This window comes from Rhincodon typus, chromosome 8 (assembly GCF_021869965.1).
Source record: "Rhincodon typus isolate 14 chromosome 8, sRhiTyp1.1, whole genome shotgun sequence".
NCBI lineage: Eukaryota > Metazoa > Chordata > Chondrichthyes > Orectolobiformes > Rhincodontidae > Rhincodon > Rhincodon typus.
Window position 1 is genome coordinate 7,513,133 of NC_063339.1, and position 14,382 is coordinate 7,527,514.

A 14,382-nucleotide genomic window follows, 5' to 3' on the forward strand; every position below is an offset into this window, starting at 1 on the left:
GGGAGGCGAAGGAGCGGGAGGCGAAGGAGCGGGAGGCGAAGGAGCGGAGAGAGGGAGAGGGAGGGGAGAGAGGGAGAGGGAGAGGGAGAGGTGCCAAAGGGAAGAGGACTTTTCAACCTGGAAAAAATGAAATACTAAGATAAGTATCTTTAAGAAATCACCTGAGGCAATTCATTCTTTGCACATGAATATGTAGCCTTCAACTTAAGGAGACATTAATTTTGAAGCAACTATATGATAAAAACATAGTGGATTCTATTGCAAAGAACACTGTCAATTGTTAAATTTTAAATCTGAAATTGAAAGGAGATTCAATCAAAAGGTTACTTCCTGGTTTATATGCTCTAGCATTGCAAAGCAAACACATTAGCTGTAACCTCACCAGTCTGTGGAAGGTGTATTTAGGGTGATGACCATTTGTGTGTAGAAGTGCATGTCAGTCATTTGCAAAAAACTTTTGTTGTTTACTGATGTCTGTTGTCTGGCATCAATTTAAATACCGTGTTTAGGAAATTAACACGTTCCTCATGCGCTATGGCTTCAAATTTAATGGAGTGTTGATAATTAGAGTATAGTGACAGTCTTCCAATTCTGTTTGTCTGAGAGTTCAAATACCCTACATATCAGCTCAAATACAGGATGCAATTCTAATACATAACTGCAGTGCCAAATAAATGAGTTAGTGAGAATTAGAAAGGAGCCTCCTGAACATCAAAAAGGAGCAGTGGTGGTGGTAAACCAGGGAGGTGGTTTGCACCATCAGAAATAGGAGCAGAATTAGGCCATGCAGCCCATGGAGTCTGCCGCACAATTCAATCATGGCAAATATGTTTCTCTACCCTTCTCTCTTGCCTTCTCCCCGTAACCTTGATCCCCTTACTAATTCAAGAACTTATCTATCTCTGTCTTAAATACACTCAATGACTTGGCCTTTACAACTTTCTGTGGCAGAGAGTTTCACAGATTCACCACTGTCTAGCTGAAGAAATTCATTCCCATCTCAGGGCCCTATTCTTTCCTACGAGTAGAAACACCTCCCCATTCACTCTAGCCAGGCCTTTCAGTGTTGTGTAAGTTTCAATCAGATCCTCCCTCATTCTTCTAAACTCCATTGACTACACACCCAGAGTCCTCAACCGCTCCTTGTAAACCCTTTATCCCCAGTGTTACATATATAGTTATGTCTGTAGTATGTAAGTCCTGATTCCAAAAGGAGCACCAACGTAACACCCAAGATCATTCTTGTAAACCTCCTCTGGACTCTCTCCAATGCCAACACATCTTTCCTTAGATAAGGGGCCCAAAACTGCTCACAATATTCAAAATGCAATCTGACCAAAGCCACATACAACATCAGCAATACTTCCCTGCTCTTGTTCTTTTAGCCCTCTTGAAATGAATGCCAACATTGCATTAGAACATAGAACATAGAACAAAGAACAGAACAGCACAGTACAGGCCCTTCGGCTCACGACGTTGTGCCTACTAAGATCAATTTACCCTCCATACCCTACATTATACTATCATCCATGTGCCTACCCAAGAGTCGCTTAAAAGTCTCTAATGTATCTGACTCCACTATCACTGCCGGCAGCGCATTCCACACGCCCACCACTCTGTGTAAAGAACCTACCTCTGACATCTCCCCTATACCTTCCTCCAATCAAAATTATGCCCCCTCATAATAGTCATTTCCGCCCTGGGAAAAAGTCAGTGACTATCCACTCTACCTATGCCTCTCATCATCTTGTAAACCTCTATCAAGTCACCTCTCATCCTTCTTCACTCCAATGAAAAATGCCCTAGCTCCCTCAACCTTTCCTCATAAGACCAGTCCAGGCAGCATCCTGGTGAATCTCCTCTGCACTCTCTCTAAAGCTTCCACATCTTTTCTGTAATGAGGTGACCAGAACTGAACGCAATATTCCAAGTGTGGTCTAACCAGAGTTTCATAGAGCTGCAGCATAACCTCACCGCTCTTAAACTCAATTCCCCTGCCAATGAAAGCCAACACATCATATGCCTTCTTTACAACCCTATCAACTTGGGTCGCAACTTTGAGGGATCTATGGACGTGGACCCCAAGATCCCTCTATTCCTCCACACTGCCAAGAATCCTGCCATTAACCCTGTATTCTGCATTCAAATTCGACCTTCCAAAATGAACCACTTCACACCTTTCCGGGTTGAATTCCATCTGCCACTTCTTTGCCCAGCTCTGCATCCTGTCAATGTCCCGTTGCAACCTACAACACCCCTCCACACTGTCCACAACTCAACCAACTTTCGTGCCATCGGCAAACTTACTAACCCACCCTTCCACTTCCTCAACCAAGTCATTTATAAAGATCACAAAGAGCAGAGGACCCAGAACAGATCCCTGTGGAACACCATTGGTCACCGAGCTCCAGACTGAATACTTTCCACCTACTACCACCCTCTGTCTTCTATTGAACAGCCAGTTTTGTATCCAGCCAGCCAAATTTCCCTGAATCCCATGCCTCGTTACTTCCTGAATGAGCCTACCATGTGGAACCTTATCGAATGCCTTGTTAAAATCCATATACGCCACATCCACTGCTCTACCTTCATCGATGTGTTTTGTCACATCCTCAAAGAATTCAATAAGGCTTGTGAGGCATGACCTGCCCCTCACAAAGCCATGCTGACTATTTCTAATCAAACTGTGCTTTTCCAAATAATAATAAATACTATCTCTCAGAATCCTCTCCAATAATTTGCCCACCACAGCCTTCTTAACTGTGAAGTGAACCTGCAAATTAACTTTAAGAGAATCCTGATTCAGGGCTCCCAGTCCCTTTGCGGTTCAGAGTTCCGAAGCCTTTCCCCATTTAGAAAATAGTCCATGGCTCTATTGTTCAAAGATCGTGTGGTCACACCCACTCCCGAGTATCCCCAGAGGACAGGCTGGCTGAATTCTAGTGGGTTTAAGGCTCTCCGTGGCAGATGGGCACCAAACGGGCTGGAGTGCATCATCAGCCTGAGAAAACTTACATTCATTTCATTTTCTAAACTTCTGTTCATGTTTTTGTTACAGTGCCCCTTTAAGGAATTGTTCACCTGTTAGTTTGTTCATTTGATGACACACAAAAATATAAAAGAAACATTTTTCTTGCATGGTTATGTCCACACCTGTGTAACCTCTGGAGGGCAGTACTGGTGGTCTGCTGGTGCCCTCAATGACTAGTAGGGCACCATGTTGACGCGGGTGGGACATGGGTAGTCTGGAGCTACACTATCGACTTAAGCGTTGATTGTGAATTTGTCTATTCATTAATGTAACAGTGAATTCCAGAGCATTAGTTGTCAGTGGCTGGGAGGCAGACTTTTAATACTGCATTCTGTAAAACAAACCACCAAGAAAGGGATTTGTGTTTGGTTTAAAACTTCACTCTTTGCCTTGGGACCAATTTAACATACTTTGTCCGTAAACATTACAAGCTCATTGGTGGGTGATGTGGATGCGAGGCAGTGAGGCACAAGATGCCTTCGGCAGTGGAATGGTGAGAAAGTTCAGTCTGTGGATGACCCAAAGCTGGATGGGAGGGTGACCTGTCAGGAGGATACAGCGTGATTCGGACAGATTAAGCAAGTGGATAAATGCATGGCAGATGAAGGGAGAGGTACAATGAGACCCGAGTGTCTGGATGTAAGGACCCACGTGCAGCAGGCAGAGAAGGTGGCAAATTAAGAATCTAATGATGACCATGAATCCATTGTCAATTGTTGGAAAAACCCATCTGGTTCATTAATGTCCTTTAGGGAAGGAAATCTGCCATCCTTACCTGGTCTGGCCCACATGTGACTCTAGACCCACAGCAATGTGGTTGACTCTGAACTGCCCTCTGGGCAATTACGGATGGGCAATAAATGCTGTCTAGCCAGGGACGCCCTCATCCCGTGAATGAATAAAGAAAAAAAAAATAGTATGTTCATCTTCATAGCAAGAGGATTCCAATACAGGAGCAGAGTGGCCTTGCTGCAATTGTACAGGATCTTGGTGGGATCGCACCTGGAGTATTGGTCTCCTTATTTGAGGAAGGTGGTTCTGGTAAAATAGAGAATGCAGTGAAGGTTTACCAGACGGATTCTTGGAATGGCAGGACTGCTGTATGAAGAGAGATTTGATTGTTCAGGAACCACCCTACCTGGCTAAAGACATGGCCCAACCTAAGACTTCCCTTGGGTCTCACTCACCACTGTCACCCATTTTTCCCAACAACTCACTGGTCCTCCAATCTCATCCAGCCCCCACCATCCCGGGATTTCGGACAGCTTGAGGGTAGAGACCCATAGGGCAGTGAAACAAAAAGGAGCTATGAGGAAAAAGACATGGAGTCAATGGTTATCAGACCAGCTGCTGTCTCATAGAAGGGCAGAGCAGATTCGTTAGGCTGAATGGCCCACTTCTGCTCCTAGGTTTTATGGCTTTATTAAAACTTCAAAGGAAACTTATCCAATTAATGTGTTATTCCCAGGTCTGATGATTCATTGGTAGTGGAGGGCCTCAAGTGTACTTTGTGCTCGCTCTCTATGGACCCTCAGGTATGTGTTGAACAACAGAGGGGTAGGTAATGAGACTGAATGACCTCTTCAACTAGCCACAGCCTGGACCTATTAATGGTTATCTTGGCCAGGTGCAGGAGCAGACCCACAGGGGAACCTTGATGAAATGTGCAGAGATTGGAGCAATCGATGCCCTTCATTTGTGTAACCATAACATTAACATGTAGCAAACATACAATTAGCAGATCAGAGCCACCTATGGTGTGCACCCTTAGTTCAAAATTGCATTCAAATGGCAGCTTGCATTTATATAGCACTTTTCACGACCACTGGATGTCTCAAAGAGCTTAAAAGGCATTACGATATTTTCCGAAGTATAGCCACTGTTTTTTCTTCTCTCATGAGACCCAGGACAGCATTTGTTGACCATCATTAAATGCCCTTGAAATAGGTGGCTTCCAATGACTTTTCTAGAGGACAGTTAAGTGCCAACCACATTGCTGCGACATAGAAACCACAGTGATCAATGTGCACATTGCGAACAGCAGTGCAAGGGTGTCCAGATAGTCTATTGTTTGTGATAACGATTGAGGGCTAGGTTTTTCCAGGGTGTAGGGTTTAACTTCTTTGAAGTAGCATTGATGGATATATCACACTCAGCCAAGCAGACAGATAAAGGCCTCGGTTTTAAATCTCATCCGAAAGACTCACAAGGCACTGCATTGTACTTGTTAGGGGCTATTCTGGTTGTATCTCAGCAATAGCGACACAGAGCTATGGCTGGGCTCTAATGTTACTGTACAACTTGGTCAAGCAGGACAAGGGGACTATGATTGGTTTGGTTTCAAAGGTGACACTTGAACCATTCATTCTAATCAACCTTCCACCTTTGCATTACTTTTAAGGAAGCCTGATGTACATTGAACAATAAATAATATTGTTTAAAAGCAATTCAAGCAGACAGAGTGTTACACCAATAACAATTGTTTTCCAAAATCACGGCCATTTTTCTCAAGAGACAGCTGTGGATCAGTGGGCAGGACACTCAACTCTGAACCAGAAGGTTGTTGTTTCGAGACCAACTAGAGAGTCTAAATGATAAAAATTTGAATTGAAACTGCCAGGGCATTACTGAGGGAGTGCTGCACAGTTGGAGATGCGATATCTCAGTTAAGACATTTAACTTAAACTGGTCCGCCCTCTCAGTTGGGCAGCAAATTCTCCAACAACACCAAATTAATTAGTTGATTACCAGATGGCGAAAAGAAAACTAGATTGACTTGTCTCTTTGCAACCAGCAAAATTGGTATGGTGCAGAAGGAGGCCACTCAGCCCACTGTGCCTGCACTGGTTCCTGCCTTTTTCCCATATCCCTGCACATTATTTCTATCCAATGCCCTCTTGGTATGCTTCAATTGAACATTCTCTCCACATGTGTGAAAAAACAATTCCAATGTTCCATCCAACACAGATTTTACATTTAAGTACAAAACGTTGGGTGGTACGGTACCTGGCAAATTATTTTCCAGGGCTTCAGCCATCATCATATCCATCTCGAGCTGTAAAACATGATTGCAATAAAAAAAAACCTCAGTTTTACTGATCTGGTCCTATACATAATCATTCTCAAATAACAACTAAACTGGCACAGTGCACGTGTCCAGAGTTCAACAAAATCCAACCTCAGCGCCATCCAAGACAAAGAGCGCTCCTTGATCAGCACCTCATTTCCCTAGCACTGGGAACATTCACTCCCTCCACCACTGACACTCTGTGGCACTAGGGAATAAGTGATGTGGGAGTGGGGGGAGCACATGCTCCTAGTGGACATCCCCTACCCAACATCCAGTCCCTCAGTCACACACTGCACATCTTTGATTGAAGGACCCACACCCCAGGTGACTGCCTGTAGCTGGGTTAATCCCAGCAGCAACAGGCCAAGGCCCTTTAAGCAGTCCTTAATTTGCCACTTGAGGGTTTTAACTGGTAGAAGGGCAGGAAGTTTGACCTTGGGCCTTCCCAGCCAGAACTTGGCAACAGTAAGACCACAGTGGATTTTGAGTACACCACCACCCCAATTAATTAAATGTCCACCTGCCAAAATTAGGACAGCTGTCTCACCGACTAGTCAAGCAATGGCCTTGAGTAATCATACTCATCGAATTATGCCTTACAGACCATATTCCAGATATCACCATCACCCACCTGCAGGACAGACCCAGCAGAGGTAGCAGCACAGTGGTGTACAGTCAGGAGGGAGTCACCCTGGGAGTCCTCAACATTGACTCCAGACCCCATGAAGTATCATGGCATCAGGTTAAACACAAGCAAGGAAGTCTCTTGTTGCAGGAGGCATGGACACAAAGTACTTGGGGTGTAGAACTTCGATATCTATCACCAAGAAAGGGCAATAGAGTCATACAGCACAGAAACAGATCCTTCAATGCAATTCATCCACGCCAACCAGACATCCCAATCTGACCTAGTCCCATTTGCCAGCATTTGGCCCATATCCCTCGAAACCCTTCCAATTCATATAACCATCCAGATGCCTTTTAAATGTCGTAATCATACCTGCCTCCACCACTTCCTCTGGCAGCTTGTTCCGTACACGCATCACCCTCTGTGTGAAAAAATTACCCTCAGGTCCTTTTTAAAATCTTTTCCCCCCCTCACCTTAAACCTATGCCCTCTAGTTTTGGACTTCTCTACCCTGGCTATTCACCCTATCCATGCCCCTCCTGATTTTATAAACCTCTATAAGGTCACTCCTCAGCCTCTGAGGCTCCAGGGAAAAAAGCCCCAACCTATTCAGCCTCTCCCTACAGCTCAAACTCTCCATCCTTGTAAATCTTTTCTGCACTCCCTCAAGTTTACACCATCCTTCCTATAGGAAGGCGACCAGGATTGTATACAGTATTCTAGAAGTGGCCTCACCAATAAACACTGGCCTTGCCACATCCCATGAATGAATACAATGAAAACCTGTGCACCGACTCTCAGTACAGCGGTGGTACAATTTACAAATTCTCTTCATTGTTTGCAAACCCCTCTAGGATCTCTGCTTTACTCCAGGTCTTGTACATACCAAATTTTAATTGCTTCACTACTGATGGCTGTGCTTTTAGCAATGAGTCCGCTGAACATGCCTAAACCCAGCTCTTTTCCCAGTTTTTTGGGCACTTGGCAGTGATGTCACGTGTTGCTTAGTGTCAAAATGTGTCTGATGACACTTCTGTGATGCACTTTGGGACATGTTATAATTGGCCAATAGGAATGTTGTTGTTGGGAAGGTTCTGCAGGCTGCTGCTCAGCCCCATCATCTTCACCTGTCCTTTTGATAAAAGACAAGTTCTGCTCAGAGCTTTCTCAACAAAATCTAACTTCACTTCGACAGAAGTAAGAGGCTGCCATCTGCTGTCCAAAGCAAGTTCATCAAACCATCTTTTGCAAACTCACCTCTGATCCAACCAAACCCATGGAGAAAGGGAGTAAGAGACTGATCTCAGCGCAACAGAGTTTCAATTTCAACACATTCCATAAACCAGAATTTGGCCAAAGTTCTGCTGCCTAAAATGGAATCACTCATTGCCTCCACAGTGTGGGTATGATGGGCTGAATGGCCTCCTTCAGCACTGTAACAATTCTGGGTTTCTGTGCTCGCTGACTGCCACAGATTTCTGATGAAGTAATGCTGCAGTTTTAAAGTTCGCGTCTGTGTTTTCAAATTCCTCTGTAGTCTCTATCTCATTCTATCTCCTTGTAATCTCCAACTCCAACAAGTCTGATTCGAAATCACTCCACCATTGCCAAACACGCTTTCAGACACCTCAGCCATAAGCTGCAAAATTCCCTGTGAATCCAACCTCCCCCTTCTCTCTTCCACCCCCTCTTCCTTTCAAGTGCTGATACAAATAGATTGCACATCTTCCTGTGAAGTGGATCAATCTGATCCACAAGCCAAAGATTTTCCCAGATGTTGTATTAGTGGTGACTGCATAATTTCTTCACTCACAGGCCATGGATTCCCTCACTGCAGGGGAAGGTGAGGACGATGTGGGAGAGTATCTGCTGTCATCTCTACCAGCCCCTTCAATAGCAATTTTTTTCCCTTGACTGGCCTCAGTGGTAATTACTCTGACTCCAAGGAGTCAAAAGATTGGGAGGTTTAAGTCCTACACTAGAGACTTGACCACAAAACTCTAGACTATCAACCACCAAGTTCAGTACTGAGTTAAGTGTTGCATTGTCAGAAGCTCTAACTTTCAGATAAAATGTTAAACCCTTGAGTTAATAAATCCAATGGCAACAAAAACAACGTTGCTGGAACAGCTCAGCAGGTCTGACAACATCTGTGAAGGATAAAACAGAGTTAACATTTCTGAGGAAGGGTCACCGGACCCAAAACTTCAACTTTGCTTTTTCCTTCACAGATGCTGCCAAACCTACTGCGCTGTTCCAGCAACTTTGTTATTGTTCCTGATTTACAGGATCCACAGTTCTTTCGGTTTTTAATCCGATGGCAATATTTGAGGAATGGGGTGATCTCTCCTAAGTCCTAGTTACCCCTCAACCAATACCCAAAATGGATTCTGAAGAAGAGTCATACTGGGCTCAAAACGTTAACTTAATGTTTCTCTCTCTCCACAGACCTGCTGTGTTTCTCCAGTAATTTCTGTTTTTATCTAAAACGAATTATCCGGTTGCTATTACATTGCCATTTATGAGGGCTTCCTGTGTGCACATTGGTTGCTGCTTCCCACATTACAACAGTGTCTTCACTGTAGCAATACTTCATCAAGCATCAAGCACTTTGTGACGAGAAAAGGTTGTGAAAAGCACTACATAAAAGCAAGTTTTATTCCACACCACCAAATCTAAACCCTCTCCTTCTTGAAGTTACCTTTAAGTTTTCCCAAGCTGTGATTACACATCTGTATCTCAACACATTTGGATTGTGTTGACCTTTGCCAGAACCTCCAGCATTTTTTTTTGCCAGATGGACATGGTTCACATCCAGCTGAAACTGGAGCATTTCAGGTTCCTGTACAACGAGCGGCTATTTCCTATCTGTACCAATTGGCTTAGCTCAGAGAGGCGTGAATTATTCAGCCACATTGACTACGCAGTCCATTGCAAGATGTATGTAATTAGACACAACCGCTGTCCCTTCACCTTAGACCTGCGATTGTTTCTCCTTTTTAAAACAAATGTCCAATCACCTCTTGTAAATTAATATCTCTCCAATACCTTTTCATAGCAACTCACTCGAAAGGAAAAAGGACTCATTTCTACCGGATCTTTTGCAAATGACCTTAAAACCTCTCTGGAAAGTTGTTTTTTCTGAAGCAAAACAGAAGGGTAAGTCTCCTTGTTTAACAAAAGCAGATTTTAAAATTTGCTGAAACACCCCACTACATTCTGTTGGTAATGAACTGGTTGTACACCCAATCAGAAAACTGAGGAGATATCCTCATCTTAAAGTAAGTACAGTCATTGTGGTTTGGGTGGTGGGACACAGGGGATGCAGCCTTCCATCATCAAAATCTGTTTAAAAAATTCTTTCACAGGATGTTGACATCACAGGCAAGGTTAGCATTTACTGCCCATCACCCTGGAGAAGGTGGAGGTAAGCTGTATTCTCAAACCACTGCAGACCTTGAGGCGTAGGGACATCCACAGGAGGGAATTCCAGGATTTTGACCCAGTGACGGTGATGTATTTTCAAGTCAGGATGGGTGGTGACTTGTTGGGGAACTTGCAGGTGGTGTTCCCATGTATCTGCTGCTCTTGTCCTTCTAGATGGGTAGCAATAACAGGTTTGGAAAGTGCTGTCTATGGAGTTGCTACTGAGCCTCAGTGGTGAAGGGAGTGAATGCTGTAGGTGACGGAGGGTGTCAAGCTTCTTGTGTATTGTTGCACCTGGACCCATCCAGGGAAGTGGGGAGTATTCCATGTCTTGTAGATGGTGGACAGGCTTTGGAGAGTCAGGAGGTGGGTTATTGTCTGCAGTATTGCTAGCCTTTGAGTTGCTCTTGTAGTTACTGTGTTTACGTGGCTAGTCCAGTTAGTTTCTGGTCGATGGTAACCCCAAGGATGTTGATAGTGGGCAAAATTCAATGATGGTAACACCATTGCATGTCAAGGGGCAACAGCTGGATTATCTGTTGTTGGAGATGGTTATTGCTTGGCACTCACGTGGTCCAAATGTGATGCTCGACCAATTCATTTCCATCAATTAAGATTTCCATGACCCCAAGTTAAACACAGTAAGGGTATCAGATAATGGCTAATTGGTATTGGCTTAGTGAAAGGAGACAGAGAGTGGTGGCAGAAGGCTGTTTGTGTGAGGGAGGCTTGTGTTCAGTGACATGCCACTGGATTCAGTGCTGGGTTCCCTATTTTTCATGATAAGTAAGTTTTCAATGACAAAGTCTGGCCAGGTGGTTGACATTGAGGAGGATGATTACAGGAGGATATAAACAGATTGTTCAGATCAGTGGCAGATGGATTGAACCCTGATAAATAGAAGGTGATGCATTTTGGAAGAAGGGTCAAGACATGGGAGTACTCAATGAATGGCAGGAAACTAGGAAGCTCAGAGGAATCTTGGGTGGTTGTCCACAGTTCTCAGGAGGTAGCTGGACAGTTTAGTAGGGTAGTTAAGAAGGCATACAGGATACTTGCCTTTATGAGTTGTGGCACAGATAAGTGCAGGGAAGTTATGTTAGAACTGTACAGTACTTTGGTTAGGCTGGAGCTAGACTACTGTATGCAGTTCTGGTCACCATAGTGTAAGGAAAATGTGACTGAACTTGAGGGCATGTAGGACAGATCCATCAGGATGGTGCCAGGATGGAGCATTTCAGCCACAAGGCTGAGCACAGGCTTGATATGCTCGAGTGCTTTTATTGGAAGAGAGAAGGGGGGATCTGATTGAGGTGTATAAAATTATGAATGTATGGACAGAGTGAATAAAAGCAGCTGTGCCCCACAGTTGAAGGGTCAATAACAAGTGGCATAATTTCACAGTGAAAAACAGCAGTCTTAGAGAGGATTTGAGGAAAAATGTTTTCACTCAGAGGGTGGTGGAGGTCTGAAATACACTGTGCCTGGGAATGTTAAATTACCCATAGTGTCGAGGGTGGGAAATGCAGGGATAGGGTAGGGGGTGGGTCTGGGTGGGATGGTCTTCAGAGGGTTGGTGTGGACTGCTTCCACACTGTAGGGATTCTATGATTCTATCTAGCTGAGGCAGGAAACCTTGCAATCTTTGAAGAGTACTTGGATGAACTCCTGAAGTGTTGTAACATTCAAGGCTATGGGCCTAGTGCAGGAAAGTGGGGCTAATGTAGGTACAGTAGTAGTATATTTTTGATGGTCAGACTGGATGGGCTGAAGGGCCTCTTCTGTACTGAAAGATTCAATGATCAAGGAATTATGGAGTAAAAATGGATAAAAAACAGAAAATGTACAGGATCAGTCATGCTCAAATGTCATGAATTACAGAGCAAGAACAGAGAACAGGAAAGCCTCATTCTGTGACAACATTCCCCACACCATACATCTGACAGTTCACCAGTTCCTACAGAGTCACTCTCAGCACTGAATGGAATGTTCCTGGCCAAGTTCCTGGCTCTGGGTATGAACCCACAACCTACAGACACATAGAGATGAGTGCTATCCTTTGAACCATGGCGGGTGGGACTCATGAAAGCCAAGTTTCAACGAACTTAACTGTGAATCATTTGAATGCAGCATCATTACCTTTGAAGGTTTATATCCATACGCAGTCACCACCGCAACCTTGAGATCCTCTCTGTTCAGGTAGCCTTTTTGACCCAAATCACATTCCTGAAAAACCTGATTTGTTAAAACGAAAAATGAGATCCAAACCGTACAAACCCTGCACCCATCACCTCCACCTGCCCTCACAACCCCCTACAATTATTAAAAGATTGCTTAATGTTTCAGGTACCTTTTGAAGGTGTATTTTGATCAAGAATCTTGACTATTGTTCATACAACAGAAGAGGTAGCTACACAGCCCATTCTGGGCTGGCTTTTTGAGTAAGATATCCAATCAGACTTTCCCCCAATCTCTCTCCATTGCCATTAGTCATTTGAATTGATACAAGCTTGATGACCAGCACAGACATGATGGGTCAAACAGCCTAATTTTGGTACTATATAAATTTTGTGATTCATTGCCCTGAATTTTTTTCTTGCCTTTTAAGTATATACCCAAATACAGGTAGCCCTTGTTTTCATAGAATCCCTACAGTGCGGAAACAGGCCCTTCGGCCCAACAAGTCCACACTGAACCTCAGAGCAACCCACCCAGACCCATCCCCCTATAACCCACCTAACCTACACCTCCCTGAGCACTACAGGCAACTTAGCATGGCCAATCCACCTAGCCTGCACATCTTTGGACTGTGGGAGGAAACTGGAGCACCCGGAGGAAACCCATGCAGACACAGGGAGAATGTGCAAACTCCACGCAGACAGTCGCCCAAGAGTGGAATTGAACCCGGGTCCCTGGTGCTGTGAGGCTGCAGTGCTAACCGCTAAGCCACTGTGCCGCCCATGAGGGCTTCACATGTCGAGGGGGCTGGCAATTTCACTGAACAGGGTGTTTGGCAGGTACACACAGTTTCTAAACTACCATTAAACATGGACCAAAGCATAGTCCACATTTTCTGCACAACCCTCCAAGCAGCAGAGGGACTCCTCAGAGTGATTAACAGTGCAGCATATAGTTGGAGGGGGTATGACAGAGAGAGAGAGAGAGAGAGAGACATAGCAAGAGAGAGATGGGGGTAGAGAGAGAGAGGGAGGGGGGAGGGAGACACCCAACAAATTATCTCTCAGAGGCATTGAGAGAGAATTAAGGGATTGCCCAAAAGGTTAACAAAAAGATCACATTGAAAGAGCGAGACATGCGGGAATGATTCAAACCAACAACAGTTAGGAATGGATCGGAGATCAGAAAATTTGGTCTTCGCAGGAAGTGTGAAGGTGCAATGGTGGATGTGAGGGGTGGGTGTTGTTGTTGGGAGAACATGGGACTCATTTAAAGAGATACTTCTGGAAGTTGCAGTAGGAAACACTTATAAATTTTCTGGGTAGACCTTCTACGATGGGCAAATGAATCAACATACACTCATTTGATGGGCCAAGTGGCCTCATGGTGTGGTTGTTACAGTTCCTTGATTTATACATTGTAAAGGAAGTGACCAATGTAATGAAAAAAATTAGAGGTGTTATTTACGTTAAACGGATTTAATGGAAATATAATGCTTTACAAGCAGCATTTGACTACATGCCAAGCAGCTGAAAGAAAATGTTTACTGGAATGCTCAGAACCTTGAAAGCCTCATGGCTGGAGGTTAGTCAAATATCTGTGACAAAATCAGACATTAAGAACGTAAGAACGAGAAGCAGGCAATTCAGCCCCTCAAGTCTGCTCTGCCATTTAACATGATCATGGTTGATGTCATCTCGGCCTCAACTCCACTCTCCTGCCTGCTCCCCATAACCTTTCAACCCATTACTAATTAATTAAAATGAATTGCAGATGCTGGAAATCAGAAACAAAAACAGAAATTCCTGGAAAATCTCAGCAAGTCTTGCAGCTTCTGCAGAGAGAAATCACATTTAACTTTTCGGGTCCAGCGACCCTTACTCAGAAATGATGGTAGCTAGGAAAAGGCTGTTTTTTTTGCAGAAAATAGGGTGGGGGGTGGGAATGGTAAGGGGTAAATGATAGGTGGAGATAGAGCCCAAAGACAGAGAACAGTTGGACAGACAAAGGAGCAGATAACGGTCAGTCTTGGAGAATGAATGGCTGCCA

General features: G+C 44.3%; 1 protein-coding gene across 1 annotated transcript in view; it reads right to left on the reverse strand.

Annotated features, from left to right (window-relative positions):
* The window catches only part of efcab11 (EF-hand calcium binding domain 11), an 88,550-nt gene that overhangs the window by 57,827 nt on the left and 16,341 nt on the right, over nt 1–14,382 (reverse strand). The window contains exons 2-3 of the mRNA XM_048600023.1: nt 12,295–12,390; nt 6,038–6,086 (exon numbers count right to left, since the gene is read on the reverse strand). Of these exons, the coding sequence (XP_048455980.1) occupies nt 6,038–6,086; nt 12,295–12,390 (145 nt within the window). The remainder of the gene's footprint in view (nt 1–6,037; nt 6,087–12,294; nt 12,391–14,382) is intronic.